This window comes from Ixodes scapularis, unplaced genomic scaffold (genome assembly GCF_016920785.2).
Source record: "Ixodes scapularis isolate PalLabHiFi unplaced genomic scaffold, ASM1692078v2 PGA_scaffold0__279_contigs__length_252992795, whole genome shotgun sequence".
Lineage (NCBI taxonomy): Eukaryota > Metazoa > Arthropoda > Arachnida > Ixodida > Ixodidae > Ixodes > Ixodes scapularis.
The window spans coordinates 248,260,719-248,271,788 of NW_024609835.1; the positions used below are offsets into that span (position 1 = coordinate 248,260,719).

The 11,070-nt window shown below is 47.9% G+C and overlaps 1 protein-coding gene across 2 annotated transcripts in view; it reads right to left on the minus strand.

Annotated features, from left to right (window-relative positions):
- Positions 1-11,070, minus strand: part of LOC8036795 (transmembrane protein 245) — a 69,584-nt gene that overhangs the window by 27,383 nt on the left and 31,131 nt on the right. For both annotated transcript variants that reach the window (XM_029974288.4, XM_029974289.4), the window contains exons 5-7: positions 9,634-9,782; positions 6,926-7,030; positions 2,611-2,787 (exon numbers count right to left, since the gene is read on the minus strand). In XM_029974288.4, coding sequence (XP_029830148.2) covers positions 2,611-2,787; positions 6,926-7,030; positions 9,634-9,782 — 431 coding nt within the window. The remainder of the gene's footprint in view (positions 1-2,610; positions 2,788-6,925; positions 7,031-9,633; positions 9,783-11,070) is intronic.

Here is an 11,070-nt window from a genome sequence, read left to right on the forward strand (position 1 = left end):
GGGGTTCAAATCTCGCCTGTTCGAAACTGCGTGAGCAATCGCGCAGAAACTGTGCGCAATCGCATTGCCACGATCGTGCCACGGCAACTCGGTTGTTTGCCCCATATCTGCACGGCGACAGCCATTCACCGAGTCTTCCTATTGGCCGAGAGACTGAGGATACTTTGTGACCACACCTACCTCTGTCACACTTTGCTCCATATATAAAGAATAGGGACACTGCCTCCTGCCCATTTTAACCTCCTTGCCCGTAACGCACTCCTGTGACGAAAGAGCTAGAACCATTAAATAAGGTACGCTTAGAGCAGTGGTCGGCAACCAGCGGCCCGCGGGCCGAATCCAGCCCGCGAGGCAGTATCATGCAACCCCTAAACCCCCAACGCCCCTCACCCTCCCCCAGCGCGGTCAGCTAAAAAAGAAGGAAACAAATATAAAGTTGTCTAATTTGCTGCCCGTTGCCGGCCTTCACGAATGACTGACGAGAACCTCCACAATGTTTTGCGACTCGCAGTTAGTAGCTTGAATGTGGATGTCCGTAGTTTGGCGAGCGCAGTTCAACACCAGAAGTCTCACTGAGTCTCTAGGTTTTCGTGGAAATGTTAAATATCATGTCGTGTGTCGTGAAATAAAGAAACTGTTCATTTTCAATTTATGTACGTCAGTGTGAGATCGTGTAAGTGTTATTTTTTTAAATTTTAACCCCCCCCCCCCCTCTTACCCGCTGCTTGCCGTCCGGCCCGTTCCACCTTAGCTTCACGGCGACTCGGCCCGCTGCGGCGAAAGGTTGCCGACCACTGGCTTAGAGTATTGGCACTGAAGAACCATGTTCCAAAATTTCTCTATCTTGCTCTAAAGTAAAGGTTCTGTATCTTGACATCCGAAAACCTACCCACGTCCAGCGTTGCTCATCTGTCTTGTCAGGTGACATGATCCGCCGGAGTAGCTCGGATTCATTCGAGTAAGATTTGGATGCAGCCAAGGAGGTTATAATGGAGAGGAGGTTGCATCCGTATTCTCCATATACGGAGCGAAGTGTGACGGAAGTAGGCATGGCCACGAAATGCCCCCTCGGTCTTGAGTCCAATAGGAAAACTCTGTTAATGGGTTCTGCCACTTGAATATAGGGCAAACAACCGTGTTCTCGTGGCATTGCTACGGCAACGCGGTTCTTTGCCCCATAGTGAAATTGCAATGCCCACCGAATCGGTGTTGAACAGCTAAGATTTGGAGCCCAACACTTGCCCGACCAGTAGGAAGTGGGTGCGTGGCAGACACACTGCACACTGCACCAGGAGCGTCACCTCGAGTGAGTCGTCACAGTGCAGCTTTGAAAAGAGAGAATTTGCGGAGTGCAAGTGCGTCTGGTTCTTGCACAGGGATTGTGATGTCAGAATGCCGAGCTATTATTGCCCGATTGAAAAGATAGTGGGTAGACCTCAAGGCATCTAGCATTGAGGTCTACCCAGTATCCTTTCAATCAGAGCCAATCAGAGCTTGGCGTCGTTCTGACGTCACCGCAACTCCTGCGCAAGAAGCAGACGACTTGCTCTCCTTGGTGGGTGCCATAGTCACTAAAGCCGAGAATGGCACTGGGTTCAAGACGTCGCACAAGGTTTGCTTCCAGCATGCGTCCACTGCCTCCTGTCGTGCTGCGACTGTGCACGCACATCAAAACTTCTTTGGTCCCGCCGATCGTATCGAAAGCCAAGTGTGACAGCAGGCAGGCGAAGCAGACCACAGGCTGGAGCCGACGTGGCCTAAGCCTAAAGTAGCCGATCGAGCGGCGAGCAGACGACGACGGCAGCGTTGCTGCGAGAGGCTCTCTGGTGTCGAATTCGTTTTCGGGTGTCGCCGAGCACGACATTGTGCTGGGTCCTGAAGTAATTCAGCGTCCTGGATCGGCACCCCATTCCCCCATTTTCGCGTAGTCACCGCCATTTTGGTGTTGAGTGCAGAACGGACGCAATGTGGAGTCATCACGATTCGAAAACTTGATTTTCCATGCTTTAGACCAGGTGTCGGAAAACTTGGGAGATGTCGTTTCATTTCTGGAGGACAGAAAACCGCTTCCTGCGATTTCAGATAAAGCTTTGGATGAGGTCTTACAATTATGAGTTTAAGCAGCCAGATGGCTGTCGTTTTTCTTTCTTTAGGGACTCCAGATAGAGCATCCTAGCGTTCCGTTGGAACTCTTATCCCGGTCAAAGTAACGCCAGCCGAACGTCCAGGTTCAATCTCTGCCCCGTACTGGCCTCCAGAACACGACGGAATATCTACGACCTCGCTAAGACCCCTTTGCCGCAGCATTTAAGTATGTTACAGCATGATTAGTGCGAATAGCGGTTTTCGTAGAATATTTGAACAGTTTTTTCTAGCTCCGTGTTTCAACGAAAGCCCATCTGAACCCTTAAAGGTTGTTCCCAAGTTTCCATTTGTCCGTTTCTAAGCTAGGTTAATTTTAATACTATAGTATCTATAGACTGTGGCCTTAGGAAGTCCAATGCCAACAATGGGACACAAAACTCTCCAAAACCAAAGCCAGAGTCTCCCTTATAAACTCGCGAGAAGGCCAACTGGAAATGAGCCCGGTGGGCGAGAGAGGAGAGTCACCGTGTTGCCGATCCAGGTGCGGCCGTAGACGTAGGCGTCGCCCAGCACAGAGTCGAGGGCGCCCTGAGCATTTCGCAGGGACTCCGGGAGCAGCTGCTGCAGCTCCGGGCTGTTCACCACCGTGCGGTTGATCAGGCCGCTCGTCACCTCCACCAGATGCATGCTCTCGCCGTACACCTGCGTCCAAGGCACGCCGGGTCACCGCGCCGCTCTCGCTGTGGTGCCTGCAACGCGTCTCCGACCGGCGCGTGTACCGCATTCTCGTATGTACTCCCTCGATATTCACCTGACGATGTCACCGTCGTCGTCATCGTAATATTAATAATCATAGTAACAATAATAATTATAATCTTTATTAAGCGAAAATCGAGGCACTCTGGGTGGCTTGGAGAGCTAGGCAAATAGGCAGGCGCCTGAACTATTGTAAACAGCAAGAGCACGATTGCTGGAGCGCTTGGCCTTATTTGATTCATAATGCGCCACCTCGAGGTAGATAAAACTACGGTGGGGAGAGGGGGCTGAGAGAGTTTGGATTTACTCCAACGTACCCATCCTCGTACCCATCCTCGCACCCCCCCTCCCCCCCCCCTTCTACGCTGTTTTATCAGCCTCGAGGTAGTGTAGCATCTTTCGAAGGCAATGCATTCCTGCTATACTGTTCATGATAGTACACAAGAGTGTCTGCTAGCTAGTCTTAGAAGTGTCGTGCCATTGCCTGTTGCGATCCTGGCAGTGACACAGCAGCGTAAGTGGGTATGGCAGACGCGCGTTCTGCTGCATCTGCCATAAACAAGCTCCAGCTGGGGCACCCATCAGTAACAGATAGGCACAGCAACCACCTCAGTGTCCTGTGCAACGAGGCATGCTGTTTCCTCCGACAGTCCCGAGCATCTGGTCCATACCCGTGGAAGCATCCGTTTGCCGAGCTCATGCTTACAACGCACACTTGCCATCTGTTCTATGCTGGCTGAATCCTATAATGTTGGCAGTAAAAAAGAGCTAGAATCCTTAATTTGTTACAATTCTAGGTTTCCACTCTGGGGAAGAAGAAAGACCAGCGAAGCTGTGCTATGGTGGGAATGAGGTAATAGCCGGCCGCAAGTCGGCAAGCCAGAGTGGAAAGGCTCGAAAGATTGCCGCCATCTATGAGCGACGGCGGCAACCAGACAACTGGCAAGCCGGTTGTCTGGTTGCCATTGTTGCTCATAGATGGCGGTAGCTGTCCAGAGTTCTGTGTCGTCATTTGTTTGCTGACGGACACGATCTTGGGGAAACCAGCCCTTATCAGCTTCGATGTAAAAATAATTCTATTCGTGTTTGGCCGCCATGATCCTAGATAACCATTAGTTGGTAGAAAATATATACAGCTGTTAGAAATACATGTTGCAAGAACTCTTATAGAAAGTCTACTTTTTTCCACCTTCAAGCCACCTTTAATCCAGCAAAGAAGGCAAGCGTGCCACTGTTGTTATCCACAGTAGTGATTTTTGCACAATCTAGGCATCTGTACCTATTCGAAAAGGATGAATTATGTATTCAATGACACATACCTAAGGGAAGACTTATTTTGAGTTTGTTGATAGCACCGACACTATAGTAGCTCAAAACGAAAACCAAGAAGGTCTTCTCAGTGCAGTATCTCGGCCTTGTAAGAAAATCCAACAAGGTTTTCTAGCTCTTTTGCAACAATGAGAGGTGACATCTTCGCTGTGGGTTTTTGTTCGTTATCTGAGTGAATAACAAAAAGCTTTGCGAATGTTTCGACGGTTTCTTTTTCAATGGTCTGTGGTTCTGGAAGTTGCCTCTTAGAGGTTCGTCCCAAACCGGGTTTAGAATGTAAGGAGGCCATGAAAGGCGGATAATGTTCAGAAACTGTGGCACACCACCCACCACAACAACGAAGTAGGGAGCACCGCATAACAAATATGGCTTTGCTGGGTATGCCACACTACTAGTGCTAGTAACTGTAACCAAGTGTGGATCTAGATAAGGGACTCTACAACCACCCAAGCTTAGCCCTTCCCGCCAAAGAAGGTGAAAAATAAGGAAAGAAGAAGGAAGGGAAAGAAGTGAAGGGGTAGTTCAAGAAATGGCAACTGATTGAATCATCCTGGTCGGGCCAAGCCAGGAGGCCCGTCTACGAGAAGCGGGGGCCGAAGCGGTGTATTGCCTCGTCTGGGGAACCCCGAAGTGTCCAAACCTACCCCGGGCCCTGCTGAACCACCATGATGCCCTTTTCCCCGGACACGGGAAAGCCACGCACAGCCAGACGTAAGTGGGCAAACTCACCAAACATCTGCTTTCACAGGTGCCCCCTGTGGTGTTTAGAAATGCAGGGTCATTCATAATAAATACTGTATTTACTCGAATCTAACGCGCACCTTTTTTCCGGGAAAATAGCTCCAAAAATCGCATGCGCGCTAGAATCGAGTGCGACCCAAAGCTGCGCTACCATATCCCCATAGACATTTCAAAATGGCCGCTCCATTACGCGCTGAGACTGAGAGGCTTACAGCATAGCCAGCACTTAGCGTAGTCATGTGTTTCTTACGTTTGTATCAACATGGAAGTTCCCACTACAAAGACATGCCACGTTTACCATGATGCTGGATTCAAAAGAAAAGTGATATTGAGTGCAGATAGCGATAAAAATTGGGCCGCATCACGTGCGTTTAGTGTTCCAGAAACTTGCGTGCGGGACTGGCGCAAGCATAAAAAAAGGATTTTGGCCAGCAAGTCAACGCGGAAGGGATTCAGTGGACCGAAGAAGGGCTGATTCCCCGAAATAGAAGAACCGCTTGCAGAATATGTCGTCCGACAGCGATGAGGAGTGATGCATATTGCCCCACGGGCGCTGCCTCGGACCGGCGTCGTGATGACGACCTTGCCGGCGAGAGACAGCGCGTTCATTTCATCGCAAGACTGAAGCATTTTGAATAAACCTCCGTTGTTCCAAGTGAGAAAAAGTTTCATTTCTGTATCGAATTTACAAAATCTGGTGTGCGTAACAATCGAGGTCATCGCATTTTTTTTTTTTTCGGACTTCCAAAAATGGGTGCGCATTACAATCGAGGGCGTGTTAGATTCGAGTAAAAACAATAAGTGTCCACCTCCGGAGTTCCCGGAAGAGACGCAGAAGGGCACCAGCACTCGGAAAAGGTCAGAGACGAGAAGGGGAAGCAGTACGCAACGGCCATATCGAGTCGAGAAATAAAGGCGCGTTGTTACAACTTTGGTCGTACCTTGTGTGTCGAAGGAGTTGGCGCATCCCGACGCAAAGCCTAACAAGCTTTTAGGCAAAGTGTTGGCTTACGAATTCCCAGTGGGCAGATTCAAATTGCAACCGAGATGCCCACAATCTGACCTAGGTTTATTGGCAGTTTGATACTTTAGACTCATGTTACGGACAAAAAACAGGGTGCTGGATGGGCAAAAAAAACATGCTTTACATGTAAGGCTCGTCAAATTATGAGGTGCTGGAGAAAGCCAGCCTTCTGCGTTAAGTCCTTAACTCAAACTCTTTTTCTCTGCGTTCCACCCATTGAAAAACATGCGGGAAGCGCCTCAGCATGCACCTCGTATCGTTGTGCTGCAGTGTTCTTCCACAGCATAAAGGCTGTCTGATTTCATCGTCGTCACCATGGCGACGAACGCTGAACGACCTTTTCGGACGGCGCATGTATCACTGGGGAGCGTGTTAACTCACCCCTCCCGCCTGCATTCACGCCGCTTCGCAGCGATAGTCTGCGGATACTCGTTACAAAACTATTAAACTTTGGCTAGCAGACGGCGTTCGGAAAATCAGTTTTCGTTGCCATGGTGATGGCGATGAAAGCAGACGGCCTTTATGCTGCGGAATAACACTGCGGCACAGCGATATGAGGTGTGTGCTGAGGCTCTTCCCGCATGCTTTTCAATGGGCGGAACGCGAACAAAAAGAGTTTGAAATAAGAACTTAACGCAGAAGGCTGGTTTTCTCCAGCGCCTCATAATTTGACAAGCCGTACACAAAAAAAATGTTTTTAGACCGGAGTTTGGAGATAGTTTTTTTTACAACAACATGGGTCTAAAGTATAAATGTGCCGGTTTATTGTAATGAGGAGCCAAATGTTTGTTTGCACGCTAAATAACCCCCACTGGTCGAAATGAATACTCAGTCTTTCCCTGGGGTATGCCAGAGGACTCTCATTGGTCTGGTGGCAAACCTCCCAGTTTCATTTCACACCTCAAATGCATTTAGCAGCGTCAAAAGATGTTACCCCTCCACATGAACCATCTTGGCACAGCCTACGAGCACACCTCAAAGAAAACGCACCTGCACTGCAAGGAAGACTGTGCCCACGGTGGCCATGAGAGAAACCAGCAGTATGATTCCGACGGTGGTGAAGGAGTCGATGGACGTCTTCAGCAGGGAGACCATCTGCAAAGACGACGGACAGAAGAGGAGCTCGCAAAGAACAAGTGTCCTCCTTGTTACTGGTCAGAGTCAGCTGCCAAGATAAGACGAGAGCCACTGGACATTCAGAGTACCAAAAGTCAGGTTCCAATTGCTACCATATGGTGCACGAAAGTTGAACCCCGCACAAAAGGCATTAAGAAGAGTCTCCTTTGTAGGACTTCATAAAACAGGGTGGTAGGGTATCCCTTTACAAGCATCTTGGCTGGAATTCATGGTTAGAGCTATTAAAAGGACTTCAATGAAGAAAGCAAAGCCAATACTGCAAACAGCAAGGGATCGTGCTTAGTTGTCTTACACTCCTTGGCGGAATATAAGAAAATGTACTAAAATATTAAGGTGGTCTAGTTGGTTCAGCACACCTACTCGTCTGCCTGTCCTTTGCACTTTATAAACTTAGTTTATTGAACCAACTAGCCCACCTTAGTAAATCTTTTCTCTCCTACATTGGACCCTTTTCTATGTTTCTCCCATCCAATCTTTTTATTAAAATGGCAGTTGTGTATAGCGCTGTCCCGCCCTCTTCATGTCCTCGTCTGTGCTTTGCACTTTATATATTTAGCAGGAGATGGGGTTGCAGTGGCTGTTTGGGGTGCTACCATTTAATTCAATGAATCAGGTGGTGGCTTACACTGCCTAGTGGTGCCTCGGACAATTGTCTCTCGATGCGAAGGCCATTCAAGCCACTGCGTGCCACGTGCTCCCATTTCGTTGCATGTCACTGCATTGCCCACAACGGTAGTTTTCCTCAACTTAAATAATTTTGTGACATTTTTCAAACTTATCCAGATGCTTTGAAATTTCCTGACAATTGCAGGTTGGTAGATGCCCTGCACGCTGCCCCACTTTCTCTTCCATATGTTTTAAGGGGGGACGCTACTCAGAAAAAACAATTTCTGCAAAAAAAGCTGATTTTGAGAAAATGCCATATTTACATCCATCAACATGTAGAGAATATTGCCAGAAAGTTTCATTAGTTTACACTGCACAGTTAATTTTTTTATAAATTTCTTTTGGTTCGTCGATGCTACAGAAAAGGTAGGGGTTGGAGCACTTTGAATGCATTTTTCTCCGTTCCACTTTTCGGCATACATTTCACTTTAGGAAAACTATTGTTTTCCTATAACACAATAGAGAATTATTCTTAGGTAGTTTTCTGTGATAGAATTTTGTAAGGAACATGCCTGGCTGGTTAGATTTTCTACCTTAATATTCTTTTATGCTAAAAAAACTACATTTGTAAAAAAGTGCAGACATGAAGAAAAAATTGTAATCTTCTTATGGAGTTATACTTATGAAAAACAATGCAAAAAATGAGCGCATCTCCACGTGGTGAATGATGTTGAGTGGGGCGAAGCTCTGGTGGTGCTGATGATACTGATTTTATTGTTCATAGGTAGTGCTGATGGTGCTGATTTTTTTATTGCTCAGAGGTAGTGCTGAGTTCCGGGTTGCGTTTCGACTTCGTTATTACTGCTTTATGGTCGGTGAAATGCAGAGCCATGCATGCAAAGTTTAACGCGATTATATACTCATTTGACCACAGCGCCCTCTCCTGTATAGACGTTGAGCGGCTACTTGCAATGTTTCATCCATGACATCCCCAGCTCTTGAGTTACTACCACATCTCGGAGCACCATACTCATCCCGCAATCGTGACCGAGTGGTTAAGGCGATGGACTAGAAATCAATTGGTGTCTCCCCGCACAGGTTTGAATCCTGTCGACTGTGCAAACATTTTTTCTTTTTATGTGAGCAGGGACGCCGAACAGCCAGACGGACGGACGGACAAGGCTAGACCCTAAGGAGCCTCGCCCCTAATATAGCAAAATAACTGCCATAGAATACCGCGCCCATTCCACACTAAGCCCCCACACCAAAATTTGTGATATATGAAAAAATATGCGCCATACATTTTTATGTAATATTGATGAGCGCCCATCCCCTATTTCTTTAGTGATTCTCTCCAAAGATTGAGTGGGCGCTTGCCCGGTATTTTACGGTAGCTGGATATGTGTTGTGGGTATTCCTATGTCTATAGTACACATAAAAATCAAAAAATTTTTTATTTTAAAGCAATAGTTTTTCTAAGCGAACACACTGACTTCCATATTGTAACATTTGTAACAAGTTTCAAAGCTAACATAGGAAAATTAAGTTTGGCAGGGATGGTCTTGCCACTCATATAAACTTCCACTGCAAATTTGATTAAAATAAAGCAAGCGGTACAAAAGTTCACTTTTTTGGGTAGTGTCTCCCCTCAAGACCCTCTGGAGATGGTCATGGCTTAGGGACAATACAGGATTGAAACAGAGGCCATCTGAGGTTGGAGTGCGAGCAAGTTCACGCAACAACAGCCGACACATACCGGGTAGCCGTCGACCCAAGAACAACAAGTAAGAAGAGCATTAAAAAGGAACAATAGAAGTCATAATTGCATGTTCCGCATCGAAGAATTACGCCCTAAGCTACGCCAAATCTACAGTTCCACGACTAGGGCAGAAGCGTGCGACCATTGGAAGGCCCAGGGGGGCAGAGGCGGAGTAGTGCGCCGAGTGTGGGCTGACCCGCTTGTCCCCTCCGCGCAGCAGGTGCCACAGCCCGTGCACGGGTGCTGGGAACAGGGCCTGGCGCCGGTCCTCGTACCAGTTGCGCAGCGTCCAGCACCAGCTGCGGGACTGCTCACGCACGCAGCCCCACAGGTTCAGGTGGCTCCCTGAGAGACAACGCCGGCCCCACCATGGCCAGGCAGCCGCATCAGGTGATGAGCACTTGGACTGCGTTCCAAAAGCGTGGCCTTCGATACGTGCTGCGCTATTTGGAGGCCCCTAGGAACCAATGAAACTGCGGAGCGGAAAAAAGAGACTACGAGGACCTACACAACACCACCTAAACTAAAAGGCGCATCGGCCTTTATCTGAAACTAGTGAGGACACGAGTGAGCGCCAACAGAGCAGTTGTGTCCAACCTATTTGTCTCCTTAGATGTTGATGAAAATTCGGCACTAAGGCCTCCTTATCCGAGAGGTATTGGCCTACTCTTCTCGCAGCCCCTCTCCACCGTGCACTTTTTTTCAGTCTCAGGATGTTGCGGCACGTATCCAAGGCCATGAGTTCTGCCGTTTGCGTTTCGTTCCTACTTGGTAGTACTGCGGCGTTCAAAAACCCACTCACGTCCGGCGTTGCCCTATCTGCATTATCGCGCGACGCGGCCTGCAGGAGCAGCTCGAATCTATCGAATAAAAATAAACTAAGACGCTGATAGGTTTGTCGTTTTCCCCCTCCAAATGCACGAATAGTGCTAAAGGGGATAAAAGGAAGGAAACAAGTTACCACTGCGTAGTGCATGACGCAGCCAACTGGGACGTTTCGCCGGCAGTTACATTTTTGCTATGCGCATATTAAAGGGATGTGCAGTTTGCTGGTGAATGCGGCTATCTCTCCCGGCAAATATGAGAAATTGTGAAGTTGTGTGACTGGTTTCGCTAAGGGAAATGCACCTAGTGCCACTGGCGAATGTTTCTGAAATGGCGTCAGCAAGGACTTACCCACATCCCCTGGAAATATAGGCATAAAATTAGTACTCCCATCAGTTATGATTTGTGAATGGACGCCAACTACTATCCTTCCAGACAAATCGTACCCCTCGACACCCAGAGGCCAGCTGCAGGATATGCCACCAGAAAGACAGCCTTGCACTTTGGAGAGATGCTAATGCAAGTAGAAGCTTTAATCTCCACTAAAGATTGGAAACTCGCAAGTTGCACACGCCAGTACCCACAGATCGCGGGAGCATAGCCTAGACGTTGAAACAAAACAAAATCTGTGTGTGACATCCATAGTAAACGCAAGACAAAGGAAAAAAAAAAAATTAATGAAACATTGGTGTTTGTCAAAGTAAACAAACACTTTTAAAGCCTAGCTTATGCAAAATTTAGATAAGTTCAAAGTAAAAATTCAAAATGCCTTTAAAGGGATACTGAACTAAGGAATTTAGTGCCCATA